Consider the following 19,124-nt stretch of genomic DNA (forward strand, 5'->3'; position numbering starts at 1 on the left):
ATTTTCACTCTTCCAAGGTGTTTCCCAATTGTTTCCCAACTCTAGAATCTAACCCCAAAAGAGAAGCAACCTTTAGCCTTTGATTTCCTAAAGATCTTCTATTTTTGTATCCCAAGACTATCCCAAGACTCACCCAAGTTTCTTTCATAGACTCTTCTTTGATGTGCTTCCCAACCTCATGAATCTCTCTCGAAAAGGCACCAACCCTCTCCCAAGAACCCCCTCTTTTAGGTTCTCCAAGATTCACATCTTAAAGCTTTGAACCCCATCCAAAGACCCTCAACCTTTAGTATCTAAATACCTTAAAAGTTCACTCCTTTGATTTCCATGAGATTCACCAAGCTTACTCAACAGATGGGTCAAATGGTGCTTAAATAAGGTATCTAAATTTGTGCCACGATTTTCCAGTTCGTACACAGTACAGCTGAACATTATCCAAAATCGTGCCTTGATTTTTGTCGATCCAAAATTGTGCCACGATTTCTCCATATCGTGCCACGGTTTTTTCTAAAACACAAACATCAAATTTTGAGTCAAACTCAACAATTATCCACCTTGACTCTAAATTTATGGTGATGCCAATTTAATCATCAACCAACTTGCTCTTTAATCATGCCTTGAACTATTCCTCAAGACAAAACCAATCAATTCGAAATTCTCGCTTGAACCTTGATCCACACACTGTCTTTCACTTGCATCCAACCACCCTCGGTAGTTCCACAAGCTTCCAAGTCTTATTTTTCACCTTCCATCCAACTTAACTTTGTAGTTTCGTAAGTTTTTTCACCTTTACCTCTTCAAACTTCAGAATGTCTTCCGTCCTCTTGAAGATCTTTGCACCCAACTATACTAGGACTTTTAGGTAGTTCAACAAGTTTACACCATAACATCTTCAGCTTCTCATAGTGATCAAATCCATCCTCTTGAAGATTCACTAATCTTCAATTACCATTGGTCTTTTCAAGTAATCCTAGAAGACGTGTCATACATTCTTCAAATCCCAAAATGTCTTTCGTCCTATTGAAGAATTCCCTTGCTCACAACTAGAGCATAGCACTCATGGTTTCCATAGTCGTACCATTACGATGTCTTCAACTTGTCTTCTCTCAGTCTCATTAGTGGAAGACTCCACCTCCAGCTGAGTTTTCTCTACCTCAACTTCCAAACACGTACATCCATTATGACTTTCACCTTTGCCACTCCACCTCTAAGGTTGATCATGAATATTGTTACATCTGCCTCTCCTGACCAAACTTGACCTTGGGAACACACACATCACCTCCATTACATCACCGTCATGACCTAAACGTGCTAGGTTGCCCGTCATCACCGCCTCACCCTTCAATGCTTCCATTCACTTCCGTTGAACCATGCTTGCTTCCATCTCCAAGATATCAACTTTGATACTCATGGTGCACACTTGACAAACTTCCTCTATTGTTTCACATGTTGCACGCTTGACAAAATTCTTCCCTTGTCCCATAGTGGAAGCCAATTGGTTTCATAACTAACTCTAGGAAGAGTGTAACTACACCATGCTGACTTAGCAATTCAGTTAGGGTGATGATGGCTCAACACTCTCACCTTAACCAACTTTAGGTGTATACAATGTAAAATCAGACAATGTACTCATTTATTTATTTATTTTCATGTGAAATATACAAAAGTTTTATATCAAATTCTCTACATCTTGTGACTGTTATCTCTACCTTGTTTCAATTTAAGACCTTGAACTTAAGAAAAACAATCTTTATTAGGTGGTATTGACTTGAGACATAGGAGTATGCTCCTCTCCTTAAGGTCTCAGGTTCAATTCTCTCCAGTACCAATTTAGTTTCTTAAAAAAAAAATCTTTATTTTTACCTAAAAAGGTACAAATAGTAGAGTTGAACAACATAACAAACTGCCACATTCTATACCGTTCTCAAGTCAAATGCTACCTTATCAATCAACACCAATATGTGTATATCTTATTTGATCTTGGGAATTCAAAGCAGGTTCAAACGGCCTATGTATTGCTATAAATAATTCTTACATGCTTATGAAACGATATTCGATCACACCTTTCTCACTAGAAATATAAAAAAAAAATACTACAAAAAAACCTATCTACCAAAAAACAAAAAATAGTATCAATCTACACAACTTCAATAGCAGTACAATGCATATCAGGAAACTTCTCTAGCAAATCCACAGTTAACATCGATGCCTTTGGCTTCTGCTTTGGATTAATATTCTTCTCAGAATATCCCAATGAAAGTGAATTAGTTGAAGTGTTCCTTTTAAATGGACCTAACCACTTAGCTTGCATGTATTTATGTTTTCTCCATGGTCCCATGTGCATTTTGTTTTCCTTCAAACACCTTTTAGCTGCCATACACATAATCTTGATTATGTTGCTTAATCTCTCTGCTTTTCCTACATAAACTTCAGGGAGTTTCCTCACAAGACGGTTATAGTCCTCACTTGCTTTTCCCATTTCAAATTGTGCTCGAAAGTTTAGTTCTATGATCACCCTAATATCTCCTTTCTCTTTGTTTGTACTATGTATCACATCCAAAAATGTATGTTCCCCTGCATAGTTACAATGGCATATATAATGTTAGCTTTTGATCAGTACATATTAATTTCTTGAAGCTTAAAATCTTAATTTTATTTGTTATAAATGGGTTTTACATATGCAGAAATTTGATTTCAATTTTAATTTTTTGTTATTGTTGATAGCAACCACACAACATAACACCTTAATTTTTTAATTAAAAATCCTGTTGCTTTTCAAACACACACATACACACCTAATACCTAATACATTCTTCTCAATATAGCTAATGATCCTGATTAATAATAGTGCTACAAAAAAAGGTAAAATAGATTAGTGATTTAAAAAGGACTATAAGGTCAAAATATATCATATGGGACAAGTTTCTTAATTATTAAAAGAAAAAGTGTTACAGTTTCAAAAAAAGAGAAAAAGATGCATGCATTTGTAGGACATATTATATCATATAATAAATTGAATAATTGTTTAAAGTGTAAAAATTACTAATTAAATAAAATTACGTACCTGATGGAAGATTATGTGAACTTGTCCATTTAGTATTACAAATTGCACTGTTAAAACCACCATTTTGAAGCCGGCTAGAGACTTGTCTCATAAAACAGTTTGGACATGATCTGGCTTCACCACTCTGTCTACTACAACTACACTCTAATTTTGATCTATCTATTTCCTCAATTGCTTCTTTTGTTGCATTCCTTATGCTTATTTCAACAGAACTTGTTCTATATAAGTTTGTCTGCACAAAATCAAAACCAATTTTGTTAACACAACACAAAACTAAACCTCAAAATTAATACATATAGATTATGAATAAATTGATTAATTACCTGCAAAAGCTGAAGTTGGTTGTCCCAAAAATTTCTATTCTCCTCATTGTTACAACCTTCATTAACTCTCTCAGTAGATTTATCTTCATCATCTTCAATATCTAACTCCTTATGATTATCATGATGAAACTCATCACTACTAGAACTACTACCAAAACCCACATCACAATCATCAAGAAAATCAAATTCAACATCACCAAGATTTGTGTCTGCATATTGCTGCAGTTTTTGCCTAGACAATTCCCTACGAAAACCAGCTGGCAAATACCTAGTCACTCGTGCTAAAGAGGTTGCACCCATGATTATGTTATGTTTTGACTCTAACGTTGTGTTGTGTGTGGAAAATAGAATGAAGAATGAATGTCTTTTTATACAAGAAGGTGGGACAATCTCTCTCTCTAATCGCCGCGCATATGTAAGAAGAGTGAGTGATTTCGATACTACATGTGTTAGTGAGGGCCCATTTGGTTGTTGATTAAGATTTATAATAATTGAGATATAAGATGAGAACATAATGAGCTAGAATGCAATTATTTGTTCCAACCACAATCCACTTGTGTGGACTTGGATTTTGAGGAACCAGCTTTACATCCTCATTTAGTCTTATCTCTCATTCAAAACGGTGGGGCTTAATTCCTTTTGTCGTTTTGTCTTAATCCAATATTAATGTTAATTAATTTCTATAATTAAATTTTTGGTAAAATTTCTTAGTATAAAAAAGTGCTCTTTGTACGATTTATTCATTTCAATATTCGGGAATATTCCAATACTTTTTGTTTGAGGGAAATTATTTGTAGCAGATACAGTGATTGATTTACGTTTCTAGATTTCTCGTGAATTTTGCATAAATTTGTAAAAGAAGTTATATTATATTTAGTTAAAACAAATTCTCTCAAAAAAAAAAAAAATTCTAGTTAAAACAAATAAAATGACAAGAAAATAGCGATTCAAAAGTAAAGCATATCTATTTATGTTTTTTTTTTTATATTCTAAGCATATTTTTCTTTTGATAGGAGCCAAAATTCACTTACATATAGAAACGTCGGGGTTCGAACCTCGGTAAACCTGACAGTTTGGCCTAACAATTTTGAAATTTTTGTTTGTTAAACTAAAAATTATGGACTTATATTGTAAGCATATTTATTATTATAAGGGTATATATATATATATATATATATATATATATATATACCGAACCTCTAAAAAAAGATATATATTCTAAAGTAAAAAAAACTTTACGATTAATATATATTTTATTAAGTGAAATACATCTTGCAGTTCATTTAATTATTCTAGAAGTATTTTTTGTTATTTTTATTAGTCTTTTGAATCACATAACATTTATATTGGTATTTCTTTTAGCATATTCCATTTTAAAATTACACGAGCATTTATTAGGATAAAGCTTGGACAAAACTTAGGTGCATTATTTTAACTGGTTTTTGTGTGATTTTTCGCATAAAATCCATATTTTATATGTATAATAACAAATTTTAAACATTTTATGGATTTGAGAAATATTTAGTATTTATGAATATTTTATGTCAAAAATCACACGAAAAAACTTAAAAAAATACACCTAAATATTCTAATATTTATCATGTTTCTGATATGGTATAACAAGGTTAGCCGTCTACACTTCAAATTTGAGAAATTTTTGACACATGTATTATTTTTCGTCCACAAATTAGCCATTATGGTGAAAGTGAACAAAACATTATCCATCATACTTGTTGGACCCAACAACCAATCTCACTAAATAAATAAATAAGCATGTATGATGATATGTGATCAACTTCATTTCTATCTCATGATTAGTAATGTTACAAAGTATTATATTTTTTATCTGACTTTACTTATCTTGAAATTAAACCCTAGATTACGAAGGTTTTTTATCCTGATAATTTGAGATTTAACATAATAAACAAAAAAAATAAGCATGTATGATATGTGATCAACTTCATTCCTTTCTCGTTATCAGTAACATAACAATGCAAAAACTTATATTCTTTGGTAGATTTTACTCATCTTTCTACCGAACTTCAAATTAACATCATGTGAGAACAGGAGGATAAATATAAAAAGAAACTTATATGTTTATGCAAATAAAAGGTAGTGGTGTACACATACGTTTAGTGATTTAATACAAGAGTGTATTCTTATATTCTTTGAATAACGTAAAAGAGTGTATTTTGTCTATATTTTAACATATGTTTAGTGATTTAATACAAGATTTAATACAACAAAACATCTCTTTTTACAATCATAAAACTATTATTATAATTATAGGATATAATCGAACGACCTTATAAAACTAATTGAATGATCTTGTAAATCTTTTTAAGTATTAGTGTTTGTGCATTATGCATTATTTATTTTTTCTCAAGGCAGAGAGTGTGGACTTTTTTTGAGGGGGAGAGAGTGTGGACTTCTTCATTAGTTGGACAAGTTGACGATGGCGCACCGCGTATTCACAAAAGGGTCCAACATTTATCTACTATACTACATTGTTTTCCTTGTTTTTGTCATGTTTGATTTGATTAATGATTTATAATTTATATCTGATCCATGTGGCTATTAATTAATAATTATACAGTTCAGATGGCTGTCAAAATCAATATTTTAGTCTTATTCTTAATCTTTGAGTCGTGTTCACTTGAGGCTTGAAACTTGAAACGTGGAAGAATGGGACTCTCAAGAATCATGCCAGGGTAGTTTTCTGTTAGAGGATGAAGTTTCTGGCGTTTGATGAGCAGAGTCCCTCGTGTTAGTTTAAAATATTTGTATGCAGTTTGCACCATTTGGTCCAATTTTTGCTGTAAATCAGGTATCTTTCACGCGCATCTACTAGATTAATCTCTCAATTATTGTGGGGTTCAAATGGATGACAAGTTCTCCTAAGAGTTTTAATGTTGCTGCATGCCTAATGCTGGATATTAATTCAAAATCTTGGTTAAATTAGAAGAGACTCGTGTCATCTCATCTAAGCGTTCTTGGGTCAGCTTTTGGTCAAATGTGGCATATAGTTGATAACATAGGTGATGGCGGATAAATTAGTTGATACCCATAGTAGATAAACTTGTAATTAAATTTATAGTGTTTGATAAAATTAACGGAAGAATTATCGAATAAATATAAAATGACATTTTTAATTAATATTAAACTTTTCCAAGATCATAAAAATAAAATTGATATTGACATAACAAATTATAAGATTTTTTTTTGTTGTTGAAAGAATAAGAAATTATAAGCTATAAGTTCAAACATAGTGTTTACTAAAAATCGCTATAAGCTATTAAAATAATGTTATAAACTGATCATCAAAAATATTGTTACCAAAATGTATCTATCTATTTGGTCATATAAACTTATAATTTATATAAACTTTAAATTAATATTCACTATTAATTTAAAGTTGATCTCACCGAACAAAGCCTTAATAGAAAATTATGAATAAAAAATATTACCAAATGTGAATAGGAGCTGATTTTTTTCTCCTACAGAACAAAATAGAAATATGGGGCCTATCTCCCGAAAAGTCATTTGATTGTAAAGTTTATCTTACGATCTTGAGAAACTTGGTTAAGAGATCTAAATCTATTTTTATCTGGATCAATGCAATATTAATTTGACAGTTTGTTGGCACTTAACATGAATCACAAGGCTTACCCCATACGAGGCAAAAAATGACTTCTAATATTGTGTACTCAAAGAAGAAGAATGTGGTTCAGGAAGAAAACCACATTCATACACATATTATAGTTTTTGTTGCGAATTCGATGAAAAACTCACACCAATAACAACTTGATGTGTGGAGCAAGGGATAATTAAGCAACCAAAATCAAAGTGTATGGAACAATTATAATCACAAGCCAAAAGTAGAAAACAACAGCGAGAGAAAAGGAAGAGAGAACACAAAGAATTTGTTGACCCAGTTCGGTCCAAATTGACCTAATCTGGGGAGAGAGCAGCCCTCCGTTCCACTATATGATGAGTAACGTTACAAAAGAGATATCAATGGGTTACAAGAATAAGTCTCCCGCCTAATTCTACCCAAATCCCAGCCTCTTCCCGTAACTAAGAGACTCAATCCTAATAGTGTTTCCCAAGGTGAATCAACCCTCAAAACCTAGTGTTTGTTCCAAAGAGACAAACTCTATACAAACCCTAGTTTTGTTGTTGCCTTTCTAAACCCTTGTTTCAGCCCCCTCTATCTCCAGGTTTACACTGATACAATGCCTATATTTATAGTAAAAGTAACTCCCATAAAATTGTACCAAATATGGCCCAAAAAATACGTTTCTGAAAAATAACAGCACGTAAAATCGGGCCCTGATTTTTACCATTCGGCCGCCGATTTTTCAAGCACCAAACTGCTCCCAAAGACAGCCAAAATCGGGCCCCGATTTTGCCATTCGGGCCCCGATTTGTACTTTCAGCAAACATCAATTTTGGCCTCCAAACTCCAATTTTGAGTCACTTTCACAACAATCTCCACCTTGACTCTAAATTAGTGATGATGCCCATTTAACATCAACACCTTGCTGCTCTTTCCCTTGCTTCCCACTACACCAAGTAGCTCCACAAGTTTACACCCTAATCCCTTTAACCATCGGAATGTCTTCCGCCTTCTCGAAGGTACTTGCAGTCCAACTACGCTAGGAATTTTAGGTAGTTCCACAAGCCTTTACCTCAACCTCTTCAGCCATCGGAACGTCTTCCGTCTTCTCGAAGAGTCCTTGCAGTCCAACTACACTAGGAGTTTTAGGTAGTTCCACAAGCATTCACCATGACATCTTCAACACAGGACATCTCCTATTTCCTTGAAGGCCTCCTTGCATCCAATCACCCTTGGCCTTTTTTTTTTAGAGTAATCCCGCAAGTCGTGCTATACATTCTTCAACCTCCGGAATGACTTCCGTCTTCATGAAGAAATCCATTGCTCACCATAGAACATAGCACCCAAGGTCCTCCATAGTCGTACCATTACCGGTGTGTTCAACTCCACCTCAAGCTGAGCGTACTCTACCTCAACTAGCAAATGCGTACATCCAACTATGCCTTCAACCTTGAAACTCCACCTCAACAGGTAGATCATGAGTATTGTTGCCTCCGCCTCTCCAGATTGATCATGAGTATTATTACCACCGCCTCTCCAGGCTGATGTTGAGTGTTTAACGTCTCTCCAGACGGACACTGCTCCACTAGGCATCAATCCCAAGGTGACCAACATCACTTTCATCCTCCAAACAACACCACACCATCAGAACACCTGCATCCTCATAACCCTCAGTGACAATTTGTGCGGAGTTACCATTAATCTCCGGATAATCCTTCATGAAGTGACCCATCTTGTGACAGTTAAAGCATTCAGACTTTGACTTCTTACCACTCTTTCTCCGGTTACCTCTACCTCCACCATTCCCTCTTGAGACACTTAGGCCTTCACCGTTTTCATGAACTCTCAAGTCCTTAGACTTGGTCAACTCCTTGGTTCTCAAAGCCGCTTGAACTTCTTCCAAGGTAACAGTGCCTTCTTTGCCATAGAGCATGGTATCTTTGAACGATTCATAAGATTTTGGTAGAGCACACAACAAGAGTATAACTTTATCTTCATCCTCAAGTTGCACCTCAATATTCTCCAAGTCATCAAGGATTTTGTTGAACTCCGTAAGTTGCTCCATGATGGCCTTTGACTCCACCATCTTGAACAAGTAGAGTTGTTGCTTTAGGAATTGCCGATGAGCCAAAGACTTTGTCATATACAAAGATTCCAACTTTGCCCACATTGATGCCGCGGTTGGTTCCTTTGCTACTTCTCTCAAAACTTTATCCCCGAGGCACAAGACAATGGCACTCTTGACCTTGTCCACCATCTCGGTCTTCTCCGCTCGTATGGTGACCGGTAACGAACCTTCACCCTTCAAAGCTTTCTCACACTTCTGCTGTATTAACACCGCTTCCATCTTTACCTTCCATAACCCAAAATAGTTATCTCCGGAAAGCATCTCAATATCCCACTTCGAACCCATGGTACTAGATTATCCTTTGACCCTTGCCCCACGGTGGGCGCCAATTGTTGCGAATTCGATGAAAAACTCACACCAATAACAACTTGATGTGTGGAGCAGGGGATAATTAAGCAACCAAAATCAAAGTGTATGGAACAATTATAATGACAAGCCAAAAGTAGAAAACAACATCGAGAGAAAAGAAAGAGAGAACACAAAGAATTTGTTGACCCAGTTCGGTCCAAATTGACCTAGTATAGGGAAGAGAGCAGCCCTCCGTTCCACTATATGATGAGTAACGTTACAAAAGAGATATCAATGGGTTACAAGAATAAGTCTCCCGCCTAATTCTACCCAAATCCCAGCTTCTTCCCGTAACCAAGAGACTCAATCCTAATAGTGTTTCCCAAGGTGAATCAACCCTCAAAACCTAGTGTTTGTTCCAAAGAGACAAACTCTATACAAACCCTAGTTTTGTTGTTGCCTTTCTAAACCCTTGTTTCAGCCCCCTCTATCTCCAGGTTTACACTGATACAATGCCTATATTTATAGTAAAAGTAAGTCCCATAAAGTTGTACCAAATCTGGCCCAAAAAATACGTTTCAGAAAAATAACAGCACGCAAAATCGGGCCCCAATTTTTACCATTCGGGCGCCGATTTTTCCAGCACCAAACTGCTCCCAAAGACAGCCAAAATCGGGCCCCGATTTTTGCCATTCGGGCCCCGATTTATACTTTCAGCAAACATCAATTTTGGCCTCCAAACTCCAATTTTGTGTCACTTTCACAACAATCTTCACCTTGGCTCTAAATTAGTGATGATGCCCATTTAACATCAACACCTTGCTGCTCTTTCCCTTGCTTCCCACTACACCAAGTAGCTCCTCAAGTTTACACCCTAATCCCTTCAGCCATCAGAATGTCCTCCGCCTTCTCGAAGGTACTTGCAGTCCAACTACGCTAGGAATTTTAGGTAGTTCCACAAGCCTTTACCTCAACCTCTTCAGCCATCGGAACGTCTTCCGTCTTCTCGAAGAGTCCTTGCAGTCCAACTACACTAGGAGTTTTAGGTAGTTCCACAAGCATTCACCATGACATCTTCAACACAGGACATCTCCTGTTTCCTTGAAGGTCTCCTTGCATCCAATCACCCTTGGCCTTTTTTTTTTAGAGTAATCCCGCAAGTCGTGCTATACATTCTTCAACCTCCGGAATGACTTCCGTCTTCATGAAGAAATCCATTGCTCACCATAGAGCATAGCACCCAAGGTCCTCCATAGTCGTACCATTACTTGTGTGTTCAACTCCACATCAAGATGAGCGTACTCTACCTCAACTAGCAAATGCGTACATCCCACTATGCCTTCATCCTTGAAACTCCACCTCAACAGGTAGATCATGAGTATTGTTGCCTCCGCCTCTCCAGACTGATCATGAGTATTATTACCACCACCTCTCCAGGCTGATGTTGAGTGTTTAACGTCTCTCCAGACGGACACCGCTCCACTAGGCATCAATCCCAAGGTGACCAACATCACCTTCATCCTCCAAACAACACCACACCATCAGAGCACCTGCATCCTCATAACCCTCAGTGACAATTTGTGCGGAGTTACCATTAATCTCCGGATAATCCTTCCTGAAGTGACCCATCTTGTGACAGTTAAAGCATTCAGACTTTGACTTCTTACCACTCTTTCTCCGGTTACCTCTACCTCCACCATTCCCTCTTGAGACACTTAGGCCTTCACCGTTTTCATGAACTCTCAAGTCCTTAGACTTGGTCAACTCCTTGGTTCTCAAAGCCGCTTGAACTTCTTCCAAGGTAACAGTGCCTTCATTGTCATAGAGCATGGTATCTTTGAACGATTCATAAGATTTCGGTAGAGCACACAACAAGAGTATAACTTTATCTTCATCCTCAAGTTGCACCTCAATATTCTCCATGTCATCAAGGATTTTGTTGAACTCCGTAAGTTGCTCCATGATGGCCTTTGACTCCACCATCTTGAACGAGTAGAGTTGTTGCTTTAGGAATTGCCGATGAGCCAAAGACTTTGTCATATACAAAGATTCCAACTTTGCCCACATTGATGTCGCGGTTGGTTCCTTTGCTACTTCTCTCAAAACTTTATCCACGAGGCACAAGACAATGGCACTCCTGACCTTGTCCACCATCTCGGTCTTCTCCGCTGGTGACATGGTGACTGGTAACGAACCTTCACCCTTCAAAGCTTTCTCACACTTCTGTTGTATTAACACCGCTTCCATCTTTACCTTCCATAACCCAAAATAGTTATCTCCGTAAAGCTTCTTAATATCCCACTTCGAACCCATGGTACTAGATTATCCTTTGACCCTTGCCCCACGGTGGGCGCCAATTGTTGCGAATTCGATGAAAAACTCACACCAATAACAACTTGATGTGTGGAGCAAGGTATAATTAAGCAACCAAAATCAAAGTGTATGGAACTATTATAATCACAAGCCAAAAGTAGAAAACAACAGCGAGAGAAAAGGAAGAGAGAACACAAAGAATTTGTTGACCCAGTTCGGTCCAAATTGACCTAGTCTGGGGGAGAGAGCAGCCCTCCGTTCCACTATATGATGAGTAACGTTACAAAAGAGATATCAATGGGTTACAAGAATAAGTCTCCCGCCTAATTCTACCCAAATCCCAGCCTCTTCCCGTAACCAAGAGACTTAATCCTAATAGTGTTTCCCAAGGTGAATCAACCCTCAAAACCTAGTGTTTGTTCCAAAGAGACAAACTTTATACAAACCCTAGTTTTGTTGTTGCCTTTCTAAACCCTTGTTTCAGCCCCCTCTATCTCCAGGTTTACACTGATACAATGCCTATATTTATAGTAAAAGTAACTCCCATAAAATTGTACTAAATCTGGCCCAAAAAATACGTTTATGAAAAATAACAGCACGCAAAATCGGGCCCCGATTTTTACCATTCGTGCGCCAATTTTTCCAGCACCAAACTGCTCCCAAAGACAGCCAAAATCGGGCCCCGATTTTGCCATTCGGGCCCCGATTTGTACTTTCAGCAAACATCAATTTTGGTCTCCAAACTCCAATTTTGAGTCACTTTCACAACAGTTTTCATTATTGGGTGTGTACTTGAAGAAATTAAAAACTATGTTTACATTAATATATTGCTTGAGACAAGAATGCTTAACACCAACTTATAAATCCATAAACGTTCCTAGGAATCCTCAAAATTTGAGATGCATGATGAGGTATCACATTTGTCTTAATGCAATAGAAGGGTAATAATTCATTAAAACTTTTTTCCCAAGATTGAACCATTTGAAAACATTTCTTATTCACCTTGTCATTTTGGTACCAGCGAATTGTTCTCTCATTAGGATCACTTAAATATTTACCTCATTCTTATTTTCTCTTGGCTTTTAGGCACCGCTTGAAATCAACGGGTGAGGATAATGTCATTTAAGCATCTCTCATAAAAAGTAATGAAACCAATTGTTGGTCATATTCTAGTAATTTCCCGATTAAACTGTGTATTATTGTCCCCATTTTTTTTGGAGAGAACAAAAAGAAATACAAAAAACTTGGGGGACGGGGTTGTAATCAATTTATAGATAAATTCAATGATTTTACAAAGTCAAAGAGGTATACTGTTCAATACTAAGAGTCTGACTATATAACCTCAATAAATATGATTCAAATATCACTTAACACATTTGTAAAATAGCTACTAGCATCACCGAGTTAATATTTACTTACCCTCCCCATTTTTTTTTTTTTTAATGTTTAGCTAAAAATCCTAGAAATGATAAACTACTCTTTGTCAAGACATGCACCAATCACCACATGATTGTACTATATAAACTAATAATCATTTTCTTATGCACCAATCACCACATGATTGTACTATATAAACTAATAATCATTTTCTTTAATTACTATTATTTGTAAGAGTAAATTACACTCTCATCTCTTAATAGAAACTTAAATTACACCCCCCATCCCTTTTAAGTTAAATTATACACTCCCCTCCCTTGAAAAATAAAACTTTTACTCCCCTCCCTCATGAGATGCTTGAATTACAACCCCTCCCTTAAAAATTAAATATGCACTACAATTTAATATATTTAACATAAATAAATATTTTTACGATATCTACTAATTTTAAAACACCATTTAAGAAGAAAAAATCATTTATTTGTAATTTAAATGTCAATGATGATTAAATTTAAATATTTATTATTAATTTTATAACTTAGAATATAAAATTAATTTTTAAATAATCATATTTTATCGACTTTAGTAATTTTCACTCATTTTAATTTTATTTTGTGTTGTTTTTTATTTTGTAATTTATAATAGGGTTTAAAACTAGATGTTAATGAAATTGTGAATAAAAAATAGAGAAAAATATGAATTTTAATTTTAATTATATTAAAGTGGACCCACAATACTATTTTTCTTCGGAGTGTGTTTGATTTTATTTTTTGATAAATTACTAGTAATAAAAAAAAACTTATTAAGGGAGGAAATTGTAGATTTTAACATAAGAGGGGTGGAGAATGTAATTCAAACTTCTCTCAGGGGTTGGGAGTGAAATATTTTCTAATATATTTTGCATAAGAGGGGGAGGGTAGTGTATATTTTAACATAAGAGATGAGGGGGGTGTAATTCAAACATCTTTTAAAGATGTGGAGTGTAATTTAATTATACTTGTAATCCTAACATTGAATCAAATTGACATATTCCTAATTATTAGCTCATATACCCTGTCCATATATTTCATATTTAAATTGTGCAATTAGTTAATAAGCTTTCACTAATGTTGAATATACGTCTTTATTTTTTTAAATAATCTTTTGTTTTTTTTTTCATTGATAAGAATGTTTCTCTTGGTTATAGAGATGTGATTTGCTGTCCTTGTAAGCTTAGTTCAGTTGGTATGAACAATACATAATATACGTAAGGTTCGGGATTCAAATCCCGACCACCACAAAAAAAAGATGTGATTGCTATTTAAATTGTATTGAACCTAATTCTTAGGAGTGATATTGACTTGCATCCCCATGTGTCTCGTATTAAAAGTATCAAGGATCACATTCCAGAGGCTGGAATCTTCAAATTGTGCACACCGTTAGGGGCCGTTTGGTGCATAGGATAGGAAAACAGGATATGATAAGACTATCATATCCTGTTTCAATCTGCTGTTTGGTGCACCAACATGAAAGGATAACTTAAACCTGTTTTTAATCCTATCCTACTCCTCCTTTGTTATTTTTATCCTTAGTTTTTCGTGGGTTGGCAACATGATAGCATAAAATCAAACACGCGTACCATCTATTTTCACAATACGTCCTTCGACTCCCAGTGCTTCTACCTTTCTTCATGTTTTTTTCTTTTTTCACTTTTTTACTGATTTTCTTCCCAATTGATGTCAACTCCAACGAACGAGATATGTTGTTGCTTTGCTTTCAACATGATTTTCTTCTTCTCTTCAATTCGTGGTCTTCTTCTTCTACCCAATTCAATTTTTCGCTGATAATTTAAAGGGTTAATTATGTTTCTAGTCCCTATAAAATAGCGACCTTGTAAGTTTAGTCCCTACTTAATTTTAATAGCATTTTTAGTCCCTATAAAAAAAATTTACTTATAATTTTAGTCCCTGCTAAAACAAAGTTTGATTAATTATCCTTAAACTCTTAAATTTTTGAACGATTTTTTTGAGACAAGATTAGAACACTATGAAAGGTTCGTTTACTAAAATTTAGAATTTTCTGACATGAAATGAATTAAATATGAATTTTTTAAAATGAGAAAAGTTAAAGATAAAAAGTAATAAAATCTGGATGTAGAAATCAAATTTTGCGATAATTTTTTGCGGACGAACTTTTAGTAATGTTCTAAACATGTCTGCAAAAAATTGTTCAAAAATTTAAGAGTTTAAGCATAAATTAAACAAATTTGAATTGAGTAGGGACTAATACTCAGTGCAGAAAAACAAAATTAGGGACTAAAAATGCTATTAAAATTAAGTAGGGACTAAACTTACAAGGTCGCTATTTTATAGGGACTAGAAACATAATTAACCCTAATTTAAACCTTTTTTATCCTTAGTTTTCATTTCGTGATCTTCTTCTTCTCTTCAATTTAATTTTTTGTTTTCAATTTTTTATTTCAATTCAATTCCTCATAATGATTTCGACATGCAGTACTATTGAGTTTTTTTATTTCAATTTCAATTCTTTCTTCAAGCAGCTGAGTTGGGGATTCATTATTGATTTAAATTAATATCAATTCCAATCAATTCAATTTCGATTCAATTCCCAAAATATTCAATAAAGTTCAATTCCTCATAATTTTAATTAAACCATATGAATTTTTTGTTCTCAATCATCTTTCTTATCATATGTGTGCACCAAACGCATGATAGGATAAGTGTCTATCATGTCACTATCCTATCCTTTCGTTATCCATTTTCTAATCCTTTCATGTCTCTAGCATATCATGTGCACCAAACAGGCCCTTAGAGAAAGTAAATATTGTGCTAATTTTTAATTTTTTTTGTCAATACGAGAGTTTCTATAAATTTCCTCCACGAGCCTCCTATTTTTTTCTTTTTTTAGGAGTGCCTCCTACAGATCATATTAGTTTTCTCAAAGCCAATGTAACAAGATTTTTATTGAGAAAGTATATTAATGGTCTTTTCCATCCGGATTGTGTTGATTCATCCATTACCATCTAAATTCATCTAATCCATTCATTTTGTCATCCTTAATCTTAAGTGACGTGCAAAGAGTTGTGTTAAACAAACAACCACATCAATAAAATTATGTGTTTGAATGTTTAAATTAATGTCTTTAGACTTTTTTTAGGAGTTTGGAGGAAAGGAGATGAGAGAATCTTAAGGATAAATGAAAGATATAGAGAAAGCATAACTTTTTTTTTTCTTACTTGGATCAAAACCCTAGTATGGACTATGGAAGACTAAAAAATAATAACATTGAGGTAGGACTTTGAAGGATGTTGAGGGCTTTAAATGAACTTTCAAATTTTCCCTGTCTCTTCATACTATTCTCAAATCAAATATTAGCTATATGTATCCCCTTAGTTTCTTCTAAACAAACCTTAATGAATATGTAATTAGGCTTTAGAGACTTCTAATTTGATTTTTATTTTTTTTAAATGTTTTTTTAAGAAGTTAAAATAGAATATATTACCAACAAAGAGTGTCATTCCTAGCACAAGGTGTACTTAGGAAGAAACAAGGTCCAAACAATATTTACAAGAGAAACAGTACAAAAAAAAGAGTTAGACCAGAAATAACAATTAGTCTACGTCCAGCATGGTGAACGGACTAAGCCACCAACTATCGAAGTTGAATGGAAGAGTATTAAATGTTAAATACTGTTGAGATGAATATTATGAATTGAGATGAATACTAGAGGTTTCAGTACTAATTTTCTTTTACAACGATGTTGGTACATGACAGTAAAAGTTCAAATCATATGTGCATTCAATAACCATATGATAATGAAATAACATAACATGCATTGAATCAAACCATGCTAGAATCTGAGCTCCATGATAATCAAAAAAATCTGTTCATCAAAAACTTAAAAAGTCTATACCGTAACTGAAATTAAGGCTCAAGTAAAAAAATTGAATGCAATAATTGAAAAATAAAATGCAGCTCCATGATAATCAAAAAAATCTGTTCATCAAAAACTTAAAAACACTGAAATTAAGGCTCAAGTAAAAAAATTGAATGCAATAATTGAAAAAAGTCTATACCGTAACTGAAATTAAGGCTCAAGTAAAAAAATTGAATGCAATAAAAATTGAATGCAATAATTGAAAAATAAAATGCACCAGCCAGGAATCGAACCTGGGTCTGTATTGTCCTACCGCAGTAGTGTACTATTCTGCCACTAAACCACTGGTGCTCCACATTTACCAAAGTCCAATGTAAAAATTATTTACTTCTGATATTCTTTTTTTTTTTTTTTTTGAAGGAGTATTTCTGATACTCTATTGTCAACCAGCTTTTCTAATATGAATATCCTTTTTACATTTTTCTCTTTAGAACCAATTTTAAATATGAATTTAAATGTATGTAGTTCTCTCAAATCTCATAAGTTTCTCATTTTTTTTTTCTTCCAAGCTAATAGTTAACGACATCTTTTGCACTGATTAGATCCCAAACGTCAAGTTGTGTGCATGGTGTTAAGACTATTTTTCATGTCGTGTGAGATATTTGTGTCTTAAATAAAGATAAGGGTTAATATGTGTTTACCCCTTGTAATATATGTCATTTCCGGTTTTACCCCCTGTAAAATATTTTTTTTGGATTTCGTCCTCGTAATTTTAAGATTTTTGGTTTTGGACCTTCATGAGTTTTGACAGTACAAAATCAAAGATATGGCAGGGGGTAAACCGAAATTTGCTCAAATGAACAGGGGGGTAAACCAAATTTTTTTCAAATTACAAGAGGGGTAAACCTAAATTTGCTCAAATTACAGGGGGTGAAATATTCAATGAAGGTCTAAAACCAAAATATTTTCAAATTTCAAGGATGAAATTCAAAAAAAAATATTTTACAGGGGGAAAAACCGGAAATGACCTATATTACAGGGGGGTAAACACATATTAACCCTAAAGATAACAATGAGTTTACATGTAGCCTATTATAATATTTGTTCCTAAATAAAAATATTTGTCATTTTTTTTTATAGATTTGCTCATATATTGTATTTAGAAAATATATAACCATCCGGTCATTATTATAAGCAAAATTTAACATTTTAGGTTCATTCAATAAATGATGTATGTGGTCTATATTAAAGACCGAATACATCATTTATTGAATGAACCTAAGATGTCAATTTTTACTTATAATAGTGATCAAATGGTGTATATCAAAGTATGTGGTCTTACCGTGTAACTAGTGACTTCATTATCTATACTTGTACTTACTGAGTAGTGAATACGAAGTATCCGTTACCCCTATTTTCACTATAACGAATTGATAAATAACAAACAAATATCAACGATTTACAAATAAGAGATTTAGTTGTGCTTGGTAAACACACTCTTTAAGTTAGAATCTTATGATTGAATCAAAGTTTTACCTTTAAGAGTTTGGCTATGGCACGGTGAATGAACACCGTCCCATTTTTTGAAACACATTCTCATAACTTAGTAAAGAAAGGAGTCAGACATACTTTGTTATCAAAGTAAGTCTCATCATCAGCTAATGTTACCTCTATGTTTTGAATCAATTCTATTGGGTGGGTCTTGGAAATTTAGGGTGTGATTGGATGAGGGATTTAGGAGGGAAAGAGAATGGAGGACTTACTTTTCTATTTAAAATCCCGAACAACATAAAATGTTTTTTTTAGAATAAACTAAGTGTCTTTGATCTTCTTATTTTAAAAACCGATTTTTGGTTTCCAATTTCCCCTTCTTCAGAATTTTGGTCTCGTCACATTTCCGGGTCATTTCTATGATGATGCAGTCTATTTATTTGTTTATTTATGATGTGACAATATTTAATGGACATATTTTTATAGAAATAGATATTTAATGTAGTTTAATAGTGTTGACACGTCATGAATGAACTTTTTTTTTTTGAAATATCATGAACGAATATGTTACATCATAAAATATGAGAGAAGGAATCAAAATTAAGAAGAAAAAAAATAAACTGAAAAAAAAACAGTTTTTAAAAC

General features: G+C 34.1%; 1 protein-coding gene across 1 annotated transcript; it reads right to left on the minus strand.

Annotated features, from left to right (window-relative positions):
• Positions 1 to 1,987: 1,987 nt before the first annotated feature.
• On the minus strand, positions 1,988 to 3,726 carry LOC146932362 (uncharacterized). Its single transcript, XM_085704019.1, has 3 exons — positions 3,388 to 3,726; positions 3,065 to 3,296; positions 1,988 to 2,574 (listed from the first exon to the last, which is right to left on the minus strand). Exons 1-3 carry the CDS (start codon positions 3,685 to 3,687, stop codon positions 2,138 to 2,140), a joined length of 969 nt encoding a protein of 322 aa, XP_085560145.1. The 5' UTR covers positions 3,688 to 3,726; the 3' UTR covers positions 1,988 to 2,137.
• Between the last annotated feature and the right edge of the window lie 15,398 nt (positions 3,727 to 19,124).

This window comes from Medicago sativa, chromosome 4 (assembly GCF_051527215.1).
Source record: "Medicago sativa cultivar Bolivia chromosome 4, Bolivia_mono, whole genome shotgun sequence".
NCBI lineage: Eukaryota > Viridiplantae > Streptophyta > Magnoliopsida > Fabales > Fabaceae > Medicago > Medicago sativa.

Excerpts from the sequence above, each read along its gene's own strand:
- LOC146932362 (XM_085704019.1), bottom strand. The coding sequence starts at position 3,687 with ATGGGTGCAACCTCTTTAGCACGAGTGACTAGGTATTTGCCAGCTGGT. Across the intron at positions 3,297-3,387 it reads ACCAACTTCAGCTTTTGCAG|ACAAACTTATATAGAACAAG; the intron begins GTAATTAATCAA and ends GATTTTGTGCAG. Across the intron at positions 2,575-3,064 it reads TTCACATAATCTTCCATCAG|GGGAACATACATTTTTGGAT; the intron begins GTACGTAATTTT and ends GTAACTATGCAG.